This window comes from Hordeum vulgare, chromosome 7H (assembly GCF_904849725.1).
Source record: "Hordeum vulgare subsp. vulgare chromosome 7H, MorexV3_pseudomolecules_assembly, whole genome shotgun sequence".
In the NCBI taxonomy this organism is placed as follows: domain Eukaryota; kingdom Viridiplantae; phylum Streptophyta; class Magnoliopsida; order Poales; family Poaceae; genus Hordeum; species Hordeum vulgare.
The window spans coordinates 557285724-557310245 of NC_058524.1; the positions used below are offsets into that span (position 1 = coordinate 557285724).

General features: G+C 45.8%; 1 protein-coding gene across 1 annotated transcript; it reads left to right on the forward strand.

The window, feature by feature from the left end:
* Positions 1-19633: 19633 nt before the first annotated feature.
* LOC123410879 (F-box/kelch-repeat protein SKIP25) lies at positions 19634-21641 on the forward strand. Its single transcript, XM_045103809.1, has one exon. The coding sequence runs from the start codon at positions 20093-20095 to the stop codon at positions 21332-21334; it is 1242 nt and encodes a 413-aa protein (XP_044959744.1). The 5' UTR covers positions 19634-20092; the 3' UTR covers positions 21335-21641.
* The last annotated feature ends 2881 nt before the right edge of the window (positions 21642-24522 follow it).

A 24522-nucleotide genomic window follows, 5' to 3' on the forward strand; every position in this document is an offset into this window, starting at 1 on the left:
CCTCCACCACACTCCACACCACTTATAGTGCTAAAACCATGGCTCACGCTCATGTATTGCATGAGAGTTGAAAAGGTTTGAGAAAGTAAAGGTGTGAAATCAATTACTTGCCCAATATCGGGGTTGTGCATGATTTAAATTCGTTGTGCACTGATGATAGAGCATAGTCAGACTATATGATTTTGTAGGGATAACTTTCTTTTGGCCTTGTTATTCTGAAAGTTCATGATTACTTTGCTAGTTTGCTTGAAGTATTATTGTTTCCACGTCAATAGCAAACTATTGTTTTGAATCTAATGGATCTGAACATTCACGTCACATCAGAGGAGTTACAAAGGACATATGTTAGAGCATATATCTCCATATGTGGTTTTGCTACTTGATGACAATTCCTATGGACTAATGGTTGCCTTAAGTTACATTTATAGGATTTGTCCATAGGCACTTCTTGAAGTCCATCTGTTGGGCTCAAGGAGTTTATATGATGACCAAGATGGTATTCAAGGTATTATCCAAAGAATGGTCATAGAGACACATGGTTGATCAAGATCTCAGACAAAGAGTAAATCAAGATGATCAACACACAAAGCGTACAAGATGTGCCGAGAGGGATCAAGTGATCCCATGGTATGGTAAGCATTGTCCATTACGTGTTTGTGTACTAACCCATGGTCTTCGTGAGAGTTCTATGTGGGGGTTAGGTGTGTTTCCATGGGCTTGCGTCAAAGGAAAGATCTCATACAACCCATGGAGTATGACGTCATGTTTCCATGGGCTTGCGTCAAAGGGAAGATCTCATACAACCCATGGAGTATGACGTCATGTTTCCATGGGCTTGCGTCAAAGGGAAGATCTCATATAGCCCATGGAGTATGATGTCAAGTTGTGATCGTCATCAAGATTGCGATGTGCAAGTTCAAGTGGATCAGCACGAAGATAGCATGCTTGAAGCTTGCCGTCCATTGTGGTGGCAATGGACTTGTGAAGATATGTTGAAGAGTGGCTCACCCATAGTGAGTATGGGGGAGCAATCAACTAGTCTTCATCAAGCCAACGCAATCAAGAAAGGTGGTCCATCTTGAGGAAGCCAAGATCATCATCATCTAGCTCAAGAGGACGAGGTGCAAGGTATAGGTTTGCCCTTGATAGGTTTTCTGGTTAGGATAGATTGTTGTACTATCAAGGGGGGCTCTCAAGTGAGTAGCTTGATCGTATCGTTCGTTGAGAGCTCAAACCATTTGCATCCTTGCATCATACTTCTTGGTTCTTGTTTGGTGTTTCTCTTTGTGAGTTTTAGAGCTTATGGTCATCTTCGTGACAAGCTCGAGTTCATCGAAAACGGAGTCCATATGCATCTACTATGATGTTTTCGATGTTGGAGTTTTTGCCGGTTCTTCATTCATAGAGGACTCACATCTCTATATCATTGGCATTTTCATATCTGCATGGTCTTAAAGAATCCAACAAGCTTGGGTTTGCTCGATTCGGAGCTCGTATGCGAAAGTTATGGCTGTTTCAGTGGCGAGCGGTAGTACCGCTAGAGTTGGCGGTAGTACCGCTGGCCCTAGCGGTAGTACCGCCCCTAGTCAGCGGTAGTACCGCTCCAGGAGCTTAGTACCGCCTGCCTAGCGGTTGTTCGTGGACGGACCTTTTTGCGAAGACTTTCTTGGTGGTGGTAGTGCCTTTGCACTACCAGGGGCCCAGCGGTAGTACCGCTGGAGTGCCGGCGGTAGTACCGCTGCAGCCAGCGGTAGTACCGCTGGAGCTCGGGCAGAGAGTGGGGGTAACGGTCTGATTCCTTCCCCCACTATATAAAGGGGGTCTTCTTCCCCCTTGGCCTTATCCATCCGTTAAGCTCTTGTTCTACCTCCATTGTTGACATTCTTAGAGCTTGCTTACTCTCAATCCCTCCAATGATTCTTGCTTGTTCTTGAGGGAGAAGAGAGAGGAGATCTAGATCCACATCTCCACCAATCACTTTCTCCTCTATGTGAGGGGAACCCCTTGGATCTTGATCTTGGAGTTCTTTGTGAGCTCCTTGTTCTTCCTCTCATATTTCTCCATAGCTTTCGTTGTTGTGGAGGGATTTGAGTGTGAGGGACTTGACCACTTCGTGTGTTGTTGCCATTGCATTAGTTGCATTGGGTTGAGTTCTCCACGGTGATACGTGGAAGTGAAGTTTGAGAAGCTTATTACCTTTGGTACTTAGTACCCTAGATATTGTTCTTTGCGGATGCTTTGGTGTCCTAGAAGCTTGGTGGTGTCTCGGAGCTCAATCATTGTGGTGTGAAGCTCCGGGCAAGCGTCGGGGTCTCCAATTAGGTTGTGGATATTGCCCCGAGCAATTTGTACGGGTTCGGTAACCGCCCCCAAGGGTTGCCACGTGTACGGGTTCGGTGACCGCCCCCAAGGTTTGCCATTTGTACGGGTTCGGTGACCGCCCTCAAGGGTCCCTTAGTGGAATCACGGCATCTTGCATTGTGCGAGGGCGTGAGGAGATTACGGTGGCCTTAGTGGCATCTTGGGGAGCATTGTGCCTCCACACCGCTCTAACAGAGATTAGCATCCGCAAGGGTGTGAACTTCGGGATACATCATCGTCTCCCCGTGCCTCGATTATCTCTTACCCGAACCCTTTACTTATGCACTTTACTTTGTGATAGACATATTGTTTATTGTAATATATCTTGCTATCACTTAGTTGTTTATCTTGCTTAGCATAAGTTGTTGGTGCACATAGGTGAGCCTAGTTGTTTGTAGGTTTTGTGCTTGGCATATTAAACGTTAGTTTTATTCCGCATTTCTTCAAGCCTAAACCTTAATTATTTTAAAGCGCCTATTCACCCCCCCCTCTAGGCGACATCCACGTCCTTTCAACATCTATGCTAGGTAGCATGAAAGCATCAATATTTCATTCTTTATCACTTCCCTGCTCGAGGACTAGCAGGAGTTAAGCTTGGGGATGCTTGATACGTCTCAGACGTATCTATAATTTTTGATGGTTTCACGCTGTTATCTTGTCAACTTTGGATGTTTTGTTTACCTTTTATATTTTTTTGGGACTAACTTATTAACTCAGTGCCAAGTGCTAGTTCCTGTTTTTTCTGTGTTTTTGACTCTTTTCAGCTCTGATTTTGGAACGGAGTCCAAATGGAATAAAATCCCCAAAATGATTTTTTCGAGAACGGAAGAAGACCAGGAGGCTTGAGGGCCAAGCAAGTGGGTCCACAGGGAGCCCACAAGCCCTGTTGCCGCGGCCAGGGGGGAGGCGGCGGCAACCAAGCTTGTGGCCTCCCTGGCGCTCCCCTGCCCTAGGTCTTTGGCCTATATATTCCCTAAAAATCGAGAAAAAATCAGGGCGTCCACGAAAACACTTTTCCGCCGCCGCAAGCTTCCGTTTCCGGGAGATCTCATCTGGAGACCCTTCCCGGTGCCCTGCCAGAGGGGACTTTGGAGTTGGAGGGCTTCTTCATCAATATCATCGCCCCTCCAATGACTCGTGAGTAGTTCACTTCAGACCTACGGGTCCGTAGTTAGTAGCTACATGGCTTCTTCTCTCTCTTGGATCTTCGATACAAAGTTCTCCATGATCTTCATGGAGATCTATCCGATGTAATCCTCTTTGGCGGTGTGTTTGTCGAGATCCGATGAATTGTGGATTTGTGATCAGATTATCTATGATATATATTCGAGTCTTTTGCTGATTTCTTATATGCATGATTTGATATCCTTGTAAATCTCTCCGAGTCTTGGGTTTTGTTTGGCCAACTAGATCTATGATTCTTGCAATGGGAGAAGTGCTTGGTTTTGGGTTCTTACCGTGTGGTGACCTTTCCGAGTGACAGTAGGGGCACCAAGGCACACATCGTGTAGTTGCCATCAAGGGTAACAAGATGGGCTTTGTCATAGATATGAGATTGTCCATCTACATCATGTCATCTTGCTTAAGGCGTTACTCTATTCTTTTGGACTTAATACACTAGATGCATGCTGGATAGCGGTCGACGTGTGGAGTAATAGTAGTAGATGCATAAAGTATCGGTCTACTTGTTTTGGACGTGATGCCTATAGATATAATCATTGCCATAGATGACGTCACGACTTTGCGCGGTTCTATCAATTGCTCGACAGTAATTCGTTCACCCACCGTCTACTTGCTTTCATGAGAGAAGCCACTAGTAAACACTACGGCCCCGGGGTCTATTCACACATATCGTTTACACCTCCGCTTTTACTTTGCTTTGTTACTTTGTTGCTTTCAGTTCTCACTTGGCAAACAATCTATAAGGGATTGACAACCCCTTCATAGCGTTGGGAGCAAGCTTTTTTGTGTTTGTGCACGCACTTGTGATACTCCTTCACTGGATCGATACCTTGGTTCTCAAAACTGAGGGAAATACTTACCATCGCTGCGCTACATCACCCTTTCCGCTTCGAGGGAACACCAACGCAAGGCTCCAAGGCCACGGGGAAATCCTTTGCATATTTGCCTAGGAAGTCCCTAAAGGTGTAGCCGTAGCAGAAGGATTCCTGGTGCCGTTGCTGAGGAGTATCAAGAACAGCCTCCCATCAGCACGTGTTTCTGGCGCCGTTGGAAGGTCTTTTGTTGCATCAGCACGCTCCCCTGCCCTAGGTCTTTGGCCTATAAATTCCCAAAAAATCCAGAAAAAATCAGGGCATCCACGAAAACACTTTTCCGCCGCCGAAAGCTTCCCTTTCCGTGAGATCTCATCTGGAGACCCTTCCCGGTGCCCTACCGGAGGGGACTTTGGAGTTGGAGGGCTTATACATCAACATCATCACCTCTCCAATGACTCGTGAGTAGTCCACTTCAGACCTACGGGTCCGTAGTTAGTAGCTAGATGGCTTCTTCTCTCTCTTGGATCTTCAATACAAAGTTCTCCATGATCTTCATGGAAATCTATCCGATGTAATCCTCTTTGGCGGTGTGTTTGTCGAGATCCGATGAATTGTGAATTTGTGATCAGATTATCTATGAATTATATTTTAGTCTTTGCTGATTTCTTATATGCATGATTTGATATCCTTGTAAGTCTCTCCGAGTCTTGGGTTTTTTTGGCCAACTAGATCTATGATTCTTGCAATGGGAGATGTGCTTGGTTTTGGGTTCATACCGTGTGGTGACCTTTCCCAGTGACAGAAGGGGCAGCAAGGCACGCATCGTGTTGTTGCCATCAAGGGTAACAAGGTGGGCTTTTATCGTAGATATGAGATTGTCCATCTACATCATGTCATCTTGCTTAAGGCATTACTCTGTTCTTTTGGACTTAATACACTAGATGCATGCTGGATAGCGGTCGACGTGTGGAGTAATAGTAGTAGATGTAGAAAGTATCGGTCTACTTGTTTTGGACGTGATGCCTATAGATATAATCATTGCCTTAGATAACGTCATGACTTTGCACGGTTCTATCAATTGCTCGACAGTAATTCGTTCACCCACCGTCTACTTGCTTTCATGAGAGAAGCCACTAGTGAACACTACGGCCCCGGGGTCTATTCACAACTATCGTTTCCACTTTCACTTTTACTGTGCTTGTTTACTTCGTTGCTTTTAGTTCTCACTTTGCAAACAATCTATAAGGGATTGACAACCCCTTCATAGCGTTGGGTGCAAGCTCTTTGTGTTTGCGCACGTACTTGTGACTTGACGAGATCTTCCTTTGGTTCGATACCTTCGTTCTCAAAACTGAGGGAAATACTTATCGCCGCTGTGCTACATCACCCTTTCCTCTTCAAGGGAACACCAACGCAAGGCTCCAAGGCTGCGGGGAAATCCTTTGCATATTTGCCAAGGAAGTCCCTAAAGGCGTAGCCGTAGCAGTAGGATTCCTCGCGCCGTACCAGGGAAGGTCTGTTGTCGCAGTAGCATAAGGATTTCTAGCGCCGTTGCCGGGGAGGATCAAGTCAAGAACTCATCCAAGTAAGTGTCGCAAACTCATCTCTTGCATTTACTTTGTTTGCTAGTTGCCTCTCGTTTTCCTCTCCCCCACTTCACAAATTTGCCTTTTTTGTTTGCCTTTTTCATTCGCCCTTTTCTTTCGCTTGCTTTATGCTTGCTTGTGTGCCATGTGCCTTCAATATGCTTGCATCTTCGCTTGCTGAAAATCTAGTGATATGAATCCTCATCCACTTGCTAATCTCTTTAAGAGATCCAATTACGTTGATCCAATTGCTAGTGAGTTGAGTGCACTTGACTATCTTTATGGAGTTTTGCTTGAGATGCGTGAAACTGAAAATCGTGATGAAGAAACTTATGAAGGTATTCACGAGGGCTCCTTGAATGAAAAGCATGATTGCAATGGTTTCACTATAAATCCTATTAGTGACAATCATGCTAATAATATGCAAAACCCTAAGCTTGGGGATGCTAGTTTTGCTATGTCCCCTACTTGTTGCAATAATCATGACTGGGGTGATGATCTTTCTTATTATCTTGAAAATTTGTTCAAGCGTCATGATGATTACGATATTTGCAACAATATTGAAAGTGGGATTGGAGAACTCATGACTTTAGTTGATGACAATCCCACTATTTTTGAAGAGCGTCAACTTTGCATGCATGTGGATCATGAAAAGAATATCCTTTGTGATATCTATATTGTTGAATTTGACTATGATCCCACATGTAATTGCTATGAGAGAGGAAAATATTGTGGTAGAAACTTTCATGTTACCAAATTACCTCTCGTTATGTTGAGATTGCTATTGTCTCTTTCTTTTTCCTTGCATTTGGTAACAATTGGTTGTCTTGCCAATTTGTTTTCCTATAAAATGCTTATGCATAGGAAGTATGTTAGACTTAGATGTGTTTTCACATGCTTTATGATGCTCTCGTTGTGCTTCAATTCTTGTCTTTTGTGTGAGCATCATTGAATTATCAATGCCTAGCTAAGGGCGTTAAACAATAGCGCTTGTTGGGAGGCAACCCAATGAATTTATCTTTTTTATTTCTGTATTGTGTTTTCCACACTTCCATATTCTGTTATGATTGTGTTTTTTGTGTTTCTTTTGCGTTTGTGCCATGTGAAACCGTTATGATTAGCCTTCAGGATGATCGTTTGATCATGCTGGAAAAGACAGAAACTTTATGCTCACGAAAAGAATTTTCATTTTTTTCTGTGAGAGATTTTGAGTTGATTATTTTTGCTGCTGATTGCTATGCAAATTCTTCAGACTGTCGTAATTTTTTAGAATTTTTGAAGTACCAGAAGTATACGAAGTATACAGATTGCTACAGAATGGTCTCTTGTTAACAGATTCTGTTTTTGTTGAGTTGGTTGCTTATTTTGATGAAACTATGGATAGTATCGGGGGGTATTAGCCATGGGATATTGAAAATACAGTAACCCAACATCAACATAAGTAGAATTTAAGATTGCTACAGTACCTAAGGAAGTGGTGGTTTGCTTTCTTATACTAATGTTATCACGAGTTTCTGTTTAAGTTTCGTGTTGTGAAGTTTTCAAGTTTTGGGTGATGTTCTTATGGACTAAAGGATAAAGAGTGGCAAGATATCAAGCTTGGGGATTCCCAAGGCACCCCAAGTTGATTCAAGTATGTCGTAAAAGCCTAAGCTTGGGGATTCCCCGGGAAGGCATCCCCTCTTTCGTCTTCAATCCATCGGTAACGTTACTTGGGGCTATATTTTTATTCACCACATGTTATGTGTTTTGCTTGGAGCGTCTTGTATCATAGGAGTCTTTTATTTTTGTTGTGTCACAATCTTCATTCCTGCACACCTAGAGAGAGAGACATGCACTTACCGTGATTTTGTCGAGCTTCACTTATATCCTTTGGTTAGACAATTCAGCTCACATGTGTTTCACTTATATCTTTTGAGCTAGTTGATTTTGCTCTATGTGCTTCACTTATATCTTTTAGAGCACGGAGGTGCGTGGCTTGGTAGTTGATCTATGCTATGAAAGTAGTCTCAAAAGGGGTAGTTATCCAAAGGGATATGAAAACTTCCACCTTCATGTGCATTGAATAGTTAGAGAAGTTTGATTCATCTCAATTAGTTTTGAGTTGTGGTTATGGTAATATTGAAGTTATATTAGTAAGGTGTTGTGCATCTAGAAATACTTGTGTTGAAGTTAGTGATTCCCGTAGCATGCACGTATGGTGAATCGCTATGTGATGAAGTCTGAGCATGATTAGTCTATTGATTGTCATCCTTTGTGTGGCGGTCAGGATCGCGCGATGGTTTATACCTACCAACCCTTCCCCTAGGAGTATGCGTTGAACGCTTTGTTTCGATTACTACTAAAACTTTTGCAACAAGTATATGAGTTCTCCATGACTAATGTTGAGTCCATGGTTTAGATGCACTTTCACCTTCCACCATCACTATCTTCTTTAGTGTCGTGCAATTTTTGTTGGTGCAAAAAACCCACCATTAGCCTCCCTCAAAACAGCCACCATACCTACCTACTATGGCTTTTTCAAAGCCATTCTGAGACATATTGCCATGCAACTACCACCATTACATGTGCCACCACTTCTATATTGCCATTGCATGATCATAAGATAGCTAGCATGATGATGTCTATGCCATGCTAGATCATTGTCAAGGTACACTACCGAAGGCATTTCATATAGAGTCATCATTGCTCTAAGTTTTGAGTTGTAAGTGTGATGATCATCATTGATGGAGCATTGTCCCATGTGAGAAAATAAAAGAGGCCAGCGAATCCCATTTACAAAAAGAGGCCAAATATGCCCGCCAAAAAAAAAGAGGCCAAAGTTCCCACACAAAAAATAATGAGAGAAAAAGATCTAAGGGACAATGCTACCACCTTTCCACACTTGTGCATATTAAGCACCATGATCTTCATGATTGAGAGTCTCTCGTTTTGTCTCCACCATATAGCTAGTGGGAAATTTTCATTATATAACTTGGCTTGTATATTCCAATGATAGGCTTCCTCAAAATTGGCTTAGGTCTTCGAGAGCAAGCAAGTTGGATGCACACCCACTAGTTTTCCTTAAGAGCTTTCACATACTCTTAGCTTTAGTGCATCATTTGTATGGAAATCCCTACTCATTCACATTTATATCTATTGATGAGCATCTCCATAGCTCATTGATATGCCTAGTCAATGTGACAATCTTCTCCTTGTTTGTCTTGCAACCTCCACCACACTCCACACCACTTATAGTGCTAAAACCATGGCTCACGCTCATGTATTGCGTGAGAGTTGAAAAGGTTTGAGAAAGTAAAGGTGTGAAAACAATTACTTGGCCAATACCGGGGTTGTGCATGATTTAAATTCGTTGTGCAAGGATGATAGAGCATAGCCACACTATATGATTTTGTAGGGATAACTTTCTTTTGGCCTTGTTATTTTGAAAGTTCATGATTACCTTACTAATTTGCTTGAATTATTATTGTCTCCACGTCAATAGCAAACTATTGTTTTGAATATAATGGATCTGAACATTCACGTCACATAAGAGTAGTTACAAAGGACATCTATGCTAGGTAGCATGAAAGCATCAAAAATTCATTCTTTATCACTTCCCTACTCGAGGACGAGCAGGAGTTAAGCTTGGGGATGCTTGATACGTCTCAAACGTATCTATAATTTTTGATGGTTTCACGTTGTTATCTTGTCAACTTTGGATGTTTTGTTTACCTTTTATATTTTTTTTGGGACTAACTTATTAATTCAGTGCCAAGTGCCAGTTCCTGTTTTTTCTATGTTTTTGACTCTTTTCAGATCTGATTTTGGAACGGAGTCCAAATGGAATAAAATCCTCGAAATAAATTTTCCCATAACGGAAGAAGATCGGGAGACTTGAGGGCCAAGGCAGGGGGGCACACGGAGCCCACAAGCCCTGTTGTCGCGGCCAGGGGGGAGGCCGCGGCAACCAAGCTTGTGGACCCCCTAGCACTCCCCTGCCCTAGGTCTTTGGCCTATAAATTCCCTAAAAATCCAGAAAAAAGTAGGGCATCCACGAAAACACTTTTCCGCCGCCGCAAGCTTCCGTTTCCGCGAGATCTCATCTGGACACCCTTCCGGGTGCCCTGCCGGAGGGGACTTAGGAGTTGGAGGGCTTCTACATCAACATCATCGCCTCTCCAATGACTCGTGAGTAGTCCACTTCAGACCTACGGGTCCGTAGTTAGTAGCTAGATGGCTTCTTCTCTCTCTTGGATCTTCAATACAAAGTTCTCCTTGATCTTCATGGAAATCTATCCGATGTAATCCTCTTTGGCGGTGTGTTTGTCGAGATCCGATGAATTGTGGATTTTTGATCAGATTATCTATGAATTATATTTTAGTCTTTGCTGATTTCTTATATGCATGATTTGATATCCTTGTAAGTTTCTCTGAGTTTGGGTTTTGTTTGGCCAACTAGATCTATGATTCTTTCAATGGGAGAAGTGCTTGGTTTTGGGTTCATACCGTGTGGTGACCTTTCCCAGTGACAGAAGGGGCAGCAAGGCACGCATCATGTTGTTGCCATCAAGGGTAACAAGATGGGCTTTTATCGTAGATATGAGATTGTCCATCTACATCATGTGATCTTGCTTAAGGCGTTACTCTGTTCTTTTGGACTTAATACACTAGATGCATGCTGGATAGCGGTCGACGTGTGGAGTAATAGTAGTAGATGTAGAAAGTGTCGGTCTACTTGTTTTGGACGTGATGCCTATAGATATAATCATTGCCTTAGATAACGTCATGACTTTGCGCAGTTCTATCAATTGCTCGACAGTAATTCGTTCACCCACCATCTTCTTGCTTTCATGAGAGAAGCCACTAGTGAACACTACGGCCCCCGGGTCTATTCACAACTATCGTTTCCACTTTCACTTTTACTTTGCTTGTTTACTTTGTTGCTTTCAGTTCTCACTTTGCAAACAATCTATAAGGGGTTGACAACCCCTTCATAGCGTTGGGTGCAAGCTCTTTGTGTTTGCGCACGTACTTGTGACTTGACGAGATCTTCCTTTGGTTCGATACCTTGGTTCTCAAAACTGAGGGAAATACTTACCGCCGTTGTGCTACATCACCCTTGCCTCTTCAAGGGAACACCAACGCAAGGCTCCAAGGCCGCGGGGAAATCCTTTGCATATTTGCCAAGGAAGTTCCTGAAGGCGTAGCCGTAGCAGCAGGATTCCTGGCGCCGTACCAGGGAAGGTCTGTTGTCGCAGTAGCACTATCTCGCAGAACAGCGCCCACAGTTCCTTGAAGAGAGTCAGCATCAAATGAGGCATCAACATTCAATTTTATATATCCCGACGGTTGTCTCTGCCATGGATTACTCTTCCCCTTAGCAGAGCTAGTTGCTTCCACCGAGAAATTTTCAGCTAGGGTATGAATAGATAGGGAAATTTGATTTGGTTGTTGAGTGAGTTCCCCATGAACTAGCTTCCTCCTTTCCCACCACAAGAACCAGCATGTGATAGCAATGATCAAAGGGCTATTACCTTGTCCAAGAACCATTGCCTCATTTGCACGAAGAGATAACAAATACTCAAGTACTACTTCTCCTGCTCGGTCGACATCACATCCCCGCTCAATGACTGTCTGGAGTCCCAATATGTACCACACATGCTTTTCTTTTGGACACAGAAATAGCATATGTTTAACACTCTCAGCTTCTTCTCAAGCCGGACACTTTGTAGATAATTTCACATGCCGATCTTCTAAGGTTACACGGCAAGCGTGTGTGTCGTGTAGATTTTGCCAGAGGAAGATCTTTACCTTAGTTGGGCATGGGATTTTCTAAATGAATTACCATATCAGGTTTGATGGTGCAGCGCTTGGGTTGTCCCCCCTTCCTACTCTAGTTTCATAATAGTTCCGCCACACCTCTAGGTAAACTGATTTCACTGAGAAAATACCATGCTTGGAGGGATGAAATTGTTGGAAATATGCCCTAGAGGCAATAATAAATTAGTTAATATTATATTTCTTTGTTCATAATAATCATTTATTATCCATGCTATAATTGTATTGATTGAAAACACAAATGCATGTGTGGATACATAGACAAAACATTGTCCCTAGTAAGCCTCTAGTTGACTAGCTCATTTATCAAAGATGGTCAAGGTTTCCTGGCCATAGACAAGTGTTGTCACTTGATAACGGGATCACATCATTAGGAGAATCACATGATGCCATTTTTTATGTGTACAGTCCAATGAGTGTTGAGGCACGCAGTGGATATCGTTATGTTCTTACTTCACTGACGATTTGAGTAGATACACAAGTATTTACTTGATGAATCACAAGTCTGAAATATTGAAAAGTTCAAAGCTATTTCAGAGTGAAGATCGTCGTGACAAGAGGATAAACTGTCTACGATATGATCATAGAGATGAATATCTAAGGTACGAGTTTTTGGTACACAGTTAAGACAATATAGATATTGTTTCGCAGTTCATGCCACCTAGAACACCATAGTGTGATGGTGTGTCTGAACATCATAGCCGCACCCTATTTGATATGGTGCATAGTATGATGTCTCTTATCGAATTACCACTATCATTTATGGGTTATGCATTAGAGACAACCGCATTCACTTTAAATAGGGCACCGCGTATTTCCGTTGAGATGACACACTATGAAATATGGTTTGGAGAAACCTGAGCTGTCGTTTCTTGAAAGTTTGGGGCTACGACACTTGTGTGAAAAGTTTCAATATGATAAGCTCGAACCGAAAGCGGATAAATGCACCTTCATAAGATATCCAAAACAGTTGGGAACATCTCCTATCTCAGATCCGGAAGCAAAGTGTTTGTTTCTAGAAATGGGTCCTTACTTGAGGAAAGGTTTCTCTCAAAAGAATTGAGTGGGAGGATGGTGGAACTTGATGAGGTTATTGAACCGTCACTTCAACCAGTGTGTAGCAGGGCGCAGGAAGTTATTCCTGTGGCGCGTGCACCAATTGAAGTGGAAGATGATGATGGTGATCATTGAGCTTCGAATCAAGTTGATACAAAACTCGTAGGTCGACAAGGTCGCGTACTACTACAGAGTGGTACGGTAACCCTGTCTTGGAGGTCATGTTGTTGAAACAACAATGAACCAACGAGCTATGGAGAAGCGATGGTGGACCCGGATTCTGGCAAATGGCTGGAGGCCATGAAATCCTAGAGAGGATCCATGTGTATAACCAAAGTGTAGACTTTGGAAGCACTACTTGATGGTCGTAAGACTATTAAGTAAAATGGATCTTCAAAATAAAGACAGACAATGATGGTGAAAAGTCACCATTAAGAAAAGCTCGACTTGTCGCAAAGATGTTTCCGACAAATTCAAAGAGTTGACTATGATGAGACTTTCTCACTCGTAGCGATGCTAAAAGTCTGTTGGAATTATGTTAGCAGTTGCTTCATTATTTATGAAATATTGCACATAGGATGTCAAAACATTGTTTCCTCGACGGTTTCCTTGAGGAAAGGTTGTATGTGATACAACGAGAAGGTTTTGTCGATCCAAAAGATGCTACCAAGTATGCATGCTCCAGTGATCCTTCTATGGACTGGTGCAAGCATCTCGGAGTTGGAATATACGCTTTGATGAGATGATCAAAGCTTTTGGGTTTATACAAGGTTTATGAGAAACTTGCATTTCCAAAGAAGTGAGTGGGAGCACTATAGAATTTCTGATAAGTATATGTGGTTGACATATTGTTGATCGGAAGTAATGTAGAATTTCTGTAAAGCATAAAGGGTTGTTTGAAAGGGGTTTTTCAAAGGAAGACCTGGATAGAGGTACTTGAACATTGAGCATCAAGATCTATGGAGATAGGTCAAAATGCTAAACAGAACTTTCAAATGAAATGCATGCCTTGACAAGTTTTTAAAGGAGTTCAAAATAGATCAGCAAAGAAGGAGTTCTTGGCTGTATTGTAAGGTGTGAACTTGAGTAAGACTCAAAAGCCCGACCACGGCAGAAGAAAGAGAAAGGATGAAGGTCGTCCCCTATGCCTTAGCCGTAGACTCTAAAGTATGCCATGCTGTGTACGGCACCTAATGTGTGCCTTGCCATGAGTCTGTCAAGGGGTACAAAGAGTGATACAGGATTGAATCACTAAACAGCGGTAAAAGATATCCTTACTAACTAATGGACTAAGGAATTTTCCTTGATTATGGAGGTGGTTGGAGAGTTCGTCGTAAAGGGTTACGTCGATGCAAGCTTTGACACTAATCCGAATAACTCTGAGTAGTAAAACGGATTCGTATAGTAGAGTAGTCATTTGGAATATTTCAAAATAGCACGTACTAGCAGCATCTATAGGATGACATAAAGATTTGTAAAGCACACACGGATCTGAAAGGTTCACAACCGTTGAATAAAACCTCTCTCACAAGCAAGACGTGATCAAACCCCAGAACTGTATGGGTGTTGGATTCGTTAAAATAACATAGTGATGTGAACTAGATTATTGACTCTAGTGCAAGTGGGAGACTGTTGGAAAAATGCCCTAGAGGCAATAATAAATTAGTTATTATTATATTTCTTTGTTCTTAATAATCTTTTATTATCCATGCTATAATTGTATTGATTGGAAACACAAATGCATGTGTGGATACATAGACAAAACACTGTCCCTAGTAAGCCTCTAGTTGACTAGCTCGTTGATCAAAGATGGTCAAGGTTTCCTGGGCATAGACAAGTGTTGTCACTTGATAACGGGATCACATCATTAGGAGAATCATGTGATGGACAAGACCCAAATTATAAACGTAGCATGTGATCGTGTCATTTTGTTGCTATTGTTTTCTGCGTGTCAAGTATTCATTCCTGTGACCATGAGATCATGTAACTTACTAACACCGGAGGAATACCTTGTGTGTATCAAACATCACAACGTTACTGGGTGACTATAAAGGTGCTCTACAGGTATCTCCGAGGGTGTCCGTTGAGTTAGCATGGATCAAGACTGGGATTTGTCACTTCGTGTGACGGAGAGGTATCTCGGGGCCACCTCGGTAATACAACATCACATATAAGCCTTGCAAGCAATGTGACTCAAGTGTGAGTCACGGGATCTTGTATTACGGAACGAGTAAAGAGACTTGCCGATAACGAGATTGAAATAGGTATTGGGATACCGACGATCAAATATCGGGCAAGTGACATACCGAAGGACAAAGGGAATGTTATACGGGATTATATGAATCGTTGGCACAGAGGTTCAACCGATAAGATCTTAATAGAATATGTAGGATCCAATATGGGCATCCAGGTCCCGCTATTGGATATTGACCGAGAAGTCTCTCGGGGCATGTCTACATAGTTCTCGAACCCGCAGTGTGTGCACACTTAAGGTTCAATGATGTTTTAGTATAGTTGACTTACATGTGTTGGTGACCGAAGGTTGTTCGGAGTCCCGGATGAGATCACAGACGTCACGAGGGTTTCCGGAATGGTCCAAAAACGAAGATTGATCTATAGGAAGTTGGTGTTTGGATTCTGGAAAGTTTTCGGGCATTGCCGGCAGTGTACCGGGAGTGATGAATGGGTTCTGGGGGCCCACCGGGTGGGCCCACCACTCCCCAAGGGGTCCACGTGGATTTATTGGATGCACAATAAGGTATAATGGGCTGACAAAGTCATCCAAGGAAAGCCCGTGATGAAAAAGTGGAAAATCCACAAGAGGTGGGAAAATAAGGAAGGAGTCCTAATCCAAGTGGGATTGGAGAAGGACTCCTCCCTCCCTCCCACTTCGGCCGACCCAAGGAGGGTTTCCTTGGTGCGCCAAGGCTTCCTATCCCCTCCTCCTATATATACTAGAGGTTTAGGGCTTTTGCGACACAACTTTGCCATGTGCAACTCAAACCTACACCTCGTAGTTCTTCCTCTAGATTAGATTTCTGCGGAGCTCGGGCGGAGCCGTGCAGGAATAGATCATATGAACATCAACACGTGAGAAAGTCTGTTCAATCAGGTGTACATCCCACTGCCCCTTAGAGGGGTCAATTAGATCGAAAACTTTGGATAGTAATTGAATTCCTCTCACAGTAATGGGTAGCCTTGAACAAGACTGAGGGACCCAAGCATCAGTCCACATATTTACCTTATGTCCATCTCCAATGCGCCATATATGTCCAGTTTTAAGTGTTTTGACACCCTCCATTATACTTTGCCAAGTATAAGAGGCCTTCTTCTTTAAATTAGCATTTAACAAGTCACCATCACGATAATATTTGCCTCGTAGAATAGTTGCACATAATGATTCCCGTGCATCCAGTAAACGCCATGCTTGTTTAGCAAGCAGGGCTAGATTAAAACAATGGATGTCCCTAAACCCCATTCCACCTTATTTCTTGGAAACACACAATTTCCACTAGGAGAACCAATGCATTCTCTTATGTTTAGCATCATCTCCCTGCCAGAATTGTGCCATCGCATCTGTTATTCTCTTACAATTTTTTCAGGGATTTTGAAGACCGACATTGCATATGATGCTATTTCTTGAGCCACCGATTTGAGAAGTACCTCTTTTCCTCCTAGTGATAAGCTTCTTTCTTTCCATCCCAACAATCTCCACTGTTCTATCAATTAAATAGTTGAACTTGTCACTCCTATCAACTCCCACCGTTGCGGGGAGTCCCAAATATTTATCATTGATTATTTCAGTCATTATTTCCAAAGTAACACAAATCAATGCTCTAGTCTCAACAGGGGTACTAGGACAGGAAAATATACTAGATTTTTAACACTTACTTTCTGTCCAGACGTCAAGCAATACGCGTCAAGTAGGGCCTTTAAGGTATTTGCATTCTGGTTATTAGCCTTCATAAGGATAAGTGAATCTGCAAATAAGAGGTTAGTCACCACAGGTGCATCACGACATACTTTGACTCCCTCCAGCGCTCCTATTTCCTCATCATGTGATAACAAGGTTGTCAATCCTTCACTGCATAATAAGAACAAGTAGGGGGGAAAGGGGATCCCCGTGCCTTAGCCCCCTAGATGGTTTAAAACTATCGGTCTCCTCCGAATTGAACCGGACATTGTATTGCACTAAAGACACATATTGCATTATCAGCTTCACCTAGCTTGCATCAGAACCAAGCTTCAATAAGATAGCTTCCAGAAATACCCATTCAACATGATCATAGGCTTTGTGCATGTCAAGTTTAACCGCACACCATCCTTCCTTTCCTTTTCTTTTATTCTTTATTGTATGGAGACTCTCATACACAATAAGAACATTGTCAGTTATAAGCCTTCCACGAAAGAAGGCACTCTGGGTGGGGGATATAATTTCTGGGAGTAATGGGTTCAGCCTTGTAGCAATCATTTTTGAGATGACCTTATACACAACATTCCATAAACTGATTAGACGAAATTGTGTTACCTTTTCTAGGGATTTTGTTTTAGGAATCATGACTATAGTTGTATCATTCCAACTTGAAGGCATTGTGCATGTATTAAAGGCCTGTAAAACTTCCTCCACTAGGTCATCACCAAGCATCGGCCAAAATATTTTATAAAATATAGAATGGAGTCCATATGGCCCTCGGGCTTTGAAGTCCCCTATACCAAAGAGAGCTTTTCGCACTTCCTCGCTTGAGAAGGGTACTGTTAGCGTGACATTCATCCCATTGGTGACCATGCACTACATCGTAGAGAGAACATAAGGATCTGGATCAAATACTTCTGAAGTAAACAAGTTCGAAAAATACTCTACTCAAGAATTAGAGCATTCAACTCGTGGTTCCTTCTCGCCATACACCATTGTCATCCATTAATTTTTAGATTTGATTACGTTTTTTCCTTGCCGAAGCAGCTCTATGAAAGAAAGTTGTATTTCTGTCGCCATGCAGTAGCCAATTCGTCCCCCCTCTCTAGATCCAGTATATCTCCTCTTGGTCTAGTAGGTTCTCAATGAGCACATGTACTTCCTTCAACCGTGCGTGACTTTCACAACTCTAGCGACCTGCTTTCAACCTTTCCAATTCACGCTTCAACTTATTTATCCATTTCTTCGGTCCCTTCAACGTTTCCCGATCCCAGGAGTGGAGATCGGCATGAACAGCTCGTGTTCGATCAGCTAGCGAGGGGCCAACACCCTAAGTTTCGCTTGGTTCGAGGCTGATTTCACTATTTCATCCACGGTGGATTGTTGGAGCGATCTAGCCTTAAACTTTTTCCCTCCACCGGACTTTCTCAATTGTTGCCCATCAAAATATTCTATATCCAGCAGTAGAGGTCTATGGTCCAAGTGAACGTGTGGTTCATGAGATAACACAGCTAGTGGGAACTTATGTGACCAAGCCTCATTGCAAACAGTCCAATCAAGTCTTTCCCGAATCTCACCACGTCTCCACGTGAAATTTTCACTGATAAATTCCATGTCATACAGTTAGCACTAAAAAAGGCAATCCCTAAAGGCTTGCATCATATGCCCAGGTCTGGGATTGTCACCTTCTTTTTATGATCCATATAGAATTTCATTTAGATCACCAGTGACCATCCATGCAGAATTGGTGACCCCTTTAAGATTACGAAGATATTGCCAAGAAAGATGCCTCTTGTTCCAATCTGGTTCCCCGTTGAAACAAGTTAAGCGCCAATTCACATTATCACCAGACATAAGTACAACATCAATGTAGTTTTCTGTCTTCAAGTTTACCACCACGCCGCTGGTATTGTTACAGAAGAGAGCTAGCCCACCCAATCTATCATCGCTAGTTACCTCATGCACTAGATCAAAACTAAGCTTCACTCAAAGTTCTCCAGCCTTCTCTTTATTTAAATGTGATCCAGAGAGAAAAATAACATCAGCCCCCACCCGCTCTTGGAGTTCCAAGAGCTCACTAACCGCCGTTGACGTCACCATGCCATGACAGTTTCAAGCTAGGATTTTCATTGCTCCCAGCAGTCCTCCGCCTTGCAGGCTACCAATATTGAGTTTTCCTGAACGTTCAAACCTTAAGAAAACAGACCTGCACCAACAAAGATTGCCGCAACCCCTCACAACTTCACCACATCAACGTGAGAAGGATTGGAACTCAACTAAGCAACGTTGAATCACAAGATCTTGCACAACATGCTCCTTAGATCAAGATGATGGGTAGAAAGAACGCATCTACTATAGGATACCGGGCGCGGAGACGATACTAACCACAACGTCCAACGACGTCATCCTAGGACAAAAATTGCCGGCAGCCGCTCCGCCGCTAAGGTGGCAGCCGGCGGCGGCCATTAAAACCCTAGCTGCGTGGGGATACAAACTGAAGTTGTTAGACAAGATCGGAGGCTCCTTTTAGTGTTTTTATCTTGTTGATGGAACGGAGATGGAGCGAAGAGAGTATTATTTGTGTTTCAATTTTATTTCGGATGGGGTGTTTTGGATACGAAAAGATAATTTCTCGTATGCGAATATTGGATAATTCGAATTATCGTATGCCACTTTCCACCCAACAAATGCTACAAACTTCGTTTATACCTTTTCAAAGAGATCTCTAATTACATGACCCTGACGGACGACCACTTGCTACGTACTCCCTCCATACCTAAATATAAGTCTTTTAAGATATTTCACTAGGTGTCTATATACGAAACAAAATGAGTGAATCTATACTCTAAAATATGTCTACATACATCCGTATGTAGTACATTAGTGAAACCTCTAGAAAGACTTATATTATGAAACGGACGGAGTATAAAATTTACGCGGAGCACGGGCCGTGCACGTACTCCACGCCAGCCACCGCGTGGACCGTAGGTAGGCAGGCGCGAAAAGGTTGGCTTTGTCCCGCAGCCTCAGGAATTCGCGGCCGGCGAGCCAGACAACGGACCGCCGACCCGACACCCCGCCGTGCCGGCGCCCGCCTGCTGTTTGCTGGCCGCCAGTCTCCCACGCCACGGCACCAACTGCATCTGCATATACAGTCGCACAGCAGTGCGAGCATCATCGTCCTCCACCCCCATATGGGATGGGATAGCCGTATCCCTCTTCCTCCTCCTCACCTTTCCGGATTAATTGCCCCCACACCGCCCACCGCATGCACACGCACGCACTCGCCATAATTTAGTTTACTACGATCGCCGTGCTCGCCCAAGCAAGCAAGGCGCGGCCCGCTACTTGTAGCGGCCATGGCTGCACCCGCGCTGGCCAAGCGCCTCTGCAGCCCTCCCTCCCCTTCTTGCCGGGAAACCAAGCGGCTCCGCCCGGCCGCGCCGGCGCCCATGGGTAACAAGAACGACGCTGCCGCTGCCGCTGCCGAGGCGACGACGACGGCGCAGTTGCAGTCGCAGCCGCTGCTCCCGGGGCTGCCGGACCACCTCGCGCAGCTCTGCCTCTCGACGCTCCCGCCGCGCCTGGTGCACGCCGTCTGCCGCCCGTGGCGCCGGCTCCTGTACGCGCCGTCGTTCCCGCCCTTCTTGTCCCTCTACGCGCTCCTCCAAGACGCCGGCGACGGCGGCGCGTCCTTCGCGGCCTACGACCCGATCGCCGCGCGGTGGGACTGCCTGCCGGCGCCGCCGATGCCGTCGCCGCCCCCGACGCTCTGCCACCCGTCGTTCCTCTCCCGCCGGCTGCCGCTCCAGACCGTGGCCGCCGCGGGCCAGCTCGTCCTCGTCGCGGGGTCCACGCAGTCGCTCCACCCGGCACTGTGCCGCCCGCTGGTGTTCGACCCGGCCGCCGCGCCCGCGCCGCGGTGGAAGGTCGGCCCGCGGGTCCCGCTCGCCCCGCGCAGGTGGTGCGCGGCTGGCGCGGCGCGGGGGCGCGTGTTCGTCGCGGGCGGCGTGGGCGCCGGCTACGACCTCGCCGTCGCGCGCTCGGGCGCGACGTGGGACCCCGCCACGCCGTCTGCGCCGTGGGAGCCGCTGCCGCCGCTGAGGGACGGGCGGTTCAGCCGGGATGCGGCGGAGGCCGTCTGCTCGGGCGGGAAGGTCTGCATGGTCAACCTCCGCGGCAGCGGCGCCAAGGAAGGCGCGGTGTTCGACCTCGTGGCCGGTAGGTGGGAGGACATGCCGCCCGGCATGCTCGCCGGGTGGAAGGGCCCCGCCGCGGCGTCACCGGACAGCGGCGACACGATCTTCGTCGTGGACGAGGAGCGAGGCGCGCTCAACGCCTACGACTGGGGATCCGACCGGTGGAGCACGGTCGCGGAGGCGGGGCGGCTCAAGGGCGCGGCGGAGATGGCGGCCGGCGGCGGCAGGGTGTGCGTCGTGTCCCACGGCGGCGCGAAGGTGGTGGTCGTGGACGTGACGCCCAAGGCGAGGAGGTGGGGCTCCACGACGCAGCCGCCGCCGCACATGTGGGAGGTGGAGGCGCCGGCCGGGCAGCGGGTGGTGTCGCTGCATGTGCTGCCCAGGATGACGCGCCCCGAGTAGGCTCCCACTCATCCTCCCTTCCCGGTTCCCGCCACTGTTCAAAGTACAAACTAGAGAAAGAAAATCCTTCCATTTGCCTATTCATGGTTCGTCCCGCGAGAATCGATTTGGTTCCTTGGTGCCTCCGCTCAACGGCAACGAGCTGGATTTCGAGATTTTGATTTTGGAGGGGTAACTAGACTTGCAGTTTCTGATCCTCTCTGTCCAGATAACAAAAGCAGGATCCGAGATTTTTTGTTCTTTATCTTACAGAAGATACTCCAGCACTTCGGAAATGAATGAAACAGACTGCCAATTTCCCGTTAAACCCAATGCCGGCACCCATTTTCGCTTTAAGCCGGCGCTTTCCCGACGCCGGTGGCGCGCGGTGGCCGGAGAGCTCGCGCCACGGAAACCCAGATATTTTCTCCCCTCGGGCTAGGCCGCACAGAGGGATCGCGGCCACGCCACAGTTTTCCGCTTCGATACCGCGGCCACACCCGCCGCCGTCGCCACGTCCATACCAATAACGCGGCCCATGCACGGCGTTACCTCCGCAATCAACTCCCGCGCGGGCCGGATAACGGAGGCGAGATCACTCGTGGTCACGCACCGGCTTTGCATATTCCCGTTCCTTTCATATCCGTCGCGGACGATTCTTCCTCCCTGATGAACGGGCCCGGCCGGCCGGCCGCTAGTCTCCAAGGAGCGAGGGTCGCGAAAGGTGGCGTATGGCCGCGGCAGGATCTCGCGGGTCCAATCAATGCGGGCATCTCCGGCGCCTTTTCCCTCGGGGCCAAGTAACAAGGGGGTGAAAAGGGTTGGGGGAAAAGTTTGCTCGCCTGGTTCGCGGCCAAGTAGGAGTAGGGGGGAAATGGCCGGCGATGGCGAGTGAATATGACCGGCCGGAGGCGCGCACATGTGGGTCGCGAGGCCGTCATGGTACCTAGAGCGTCCTGTCATTCATCGGCGACGGGACAGTTTGAGCCCGGGGAATTCCCAAAAGGTTTGGCTGGCTGCTGGCCGAAAAGGGTCCGCGTTAATTGGGACGGCCGCCGCGACGGCGACGCGGAGTGCTGCGTCGGCTCGGTCATGCCTGAGCTCACATTGAGAGCTCTCTGTCCGTTTATCTCTCGCCCGTTTCTAAAACCGTGTGCCGGGGATGCACAACAGTTTGGCATGATGATACTCCAGCGCACGGCTCCATCCGGACTTTCGTTTGGCCCGGATTATGTTTGTTGGGGGCGGTAACGAGACTGTCCGTGTCAGGATCGGTCCATCATCGGATCGGTGCGTCTAACTCGTGACCAAATTCCAAATCGTCCGGCATTTAAAATATAGAATAAACAAAAAAATACCAGGAAAATGTAAATAAAACGTAAACATTAATAATTATACATGAATAAAAACATTGTTCAACGGTCTTACGGTCCACGGTCCTTAATTAACATAAATTAAAAAAACAGATAAAATGCGTCGCTTCGCGCTGCTGTCGTGCCCGCCGCCGTCTTCACGCGTCGTCGTTGTCGTCATCGTCGCTAGTGAGGTCGATGTACGGTGGCATCGTCCCGAGGTGGGCCGACGGCCCCTGGAAGGTTGGCAGCGCTGGCGTCGCCTGCACCACCTCCCCGCGCGGCGATGACTCGCTCTCCAGTGACCGTGGCGGCGTGGGGCACCAACGCTCGGCCCTCACTCCCTGGACCATCTTCGTGGTCGTGCACGATGCTACTTCTCAAACAACAGCGTCACAAATTGACATGTTGACGGAGACTTGCTTGCGTTGGTTTTTCCTTGAAGAGGAAAGGGTGATGCAGCACAGGAGCAGTAAGTATTTCCCTCAGTTTGAGAACCAAGATATCAATTCAGTAAGATAATCTCGTCAAGTCCAGAGTACATGCGCAAACACAAAAGAGTTTGCACCCAACGCTATAAAGGGTTGTCAATCCCTTCAAGATTGATTGCAAAGTAAGATCTGAAGGCGGAAAGTGCAACGAAGAAAAAGATTAAGGCTGAAAATATGGTGTGGAGTAGACCCGGGGGCCAAAGTGTTCACTAGAGGCTTTTCTCAAAATAGCAAATATTACGGTGGGTGAACAAATTACTGTCGAGCAATTGATAGAACCGCGCAAAGTCATGACGATATCTAAGGCAATGATCATACATATAGGCATCACGTCCGAGACAAGTAGACCGATACTTTCTGTATTTACTACTATTACTCCACACATCGACCGTTATCCAGCATGCATCTAGTGTATTGAGTTCATGACGAACAGAGTAACGCCTTAAGCAAGATGACCTGATGTAGAGGGATAAACTCAAACTAATGATGAAAACCCCATCTTTTTACCCTTGATGGCAACAACACGATGCGTGCCTCGCTACCCCTTCTGTCACTGGGTGAGGTCACCGCACCGTATGAACCCAAAACCAAGCACTTCTCCCATTGCAAGAATCATAGATCTAGTTGGCCAAACAAAAACCCACAACTCGAAGAGAATTACAAGGATACGAAATCATGCATAAGAGAGATCAGAAAAAACTCAAATAAGATTCATAGATAATCTGATCATAAATCCACAATTCATCGGATCTCGACAAACACACCGCAAAAGAAGATTACATCGGATAGATCTCCATGAAGATCATGGAGAACTTTGTATTGAAGATCCAAGAGAGAGAAGAAGCCATCTAGCTACTAGTTATGGACCCGTAGGTCTATGGTGAACTACTCACGCATCATCGGAGAGGTCATGATGTTGATGAAGAAGCCCTCCGTAACCGAATGCCCCCTCCGGCAGGGCACCAGAACGTGCCCCAGATGGGATCTTGCGGAGATAGAAGCTCGCGGCGGCGGAAAAATACTTTCGATGATCTCTTGATTTTTTCTGGAATTTTAGGGAATATATACGCGAAAGACCTAGGGTAGAGGTGGCCCAGGGAGCCCACAAGCCCGGGAGGCGCAGCCCCTCCTGGCCGCGGCTATGGGGCTTGTGGGGTCCCTGGTGGCCCCCTGCCCTGATTCTCAGGCTTCCCGATCTTCTTCTGTTTTAGAAAAAAACTTTTTGGAAGTTTCGTTCCGTTTGGACTCCGTTTAAAATCCTCCTCTGAAAGGGATCAAAAACATGAAAAAAAACAAGAACTAGCACTTGGCACTGAGTTAATAAGTTAGTCCCAAAAAAGATATAAAAGGCATACAAAACATCCAA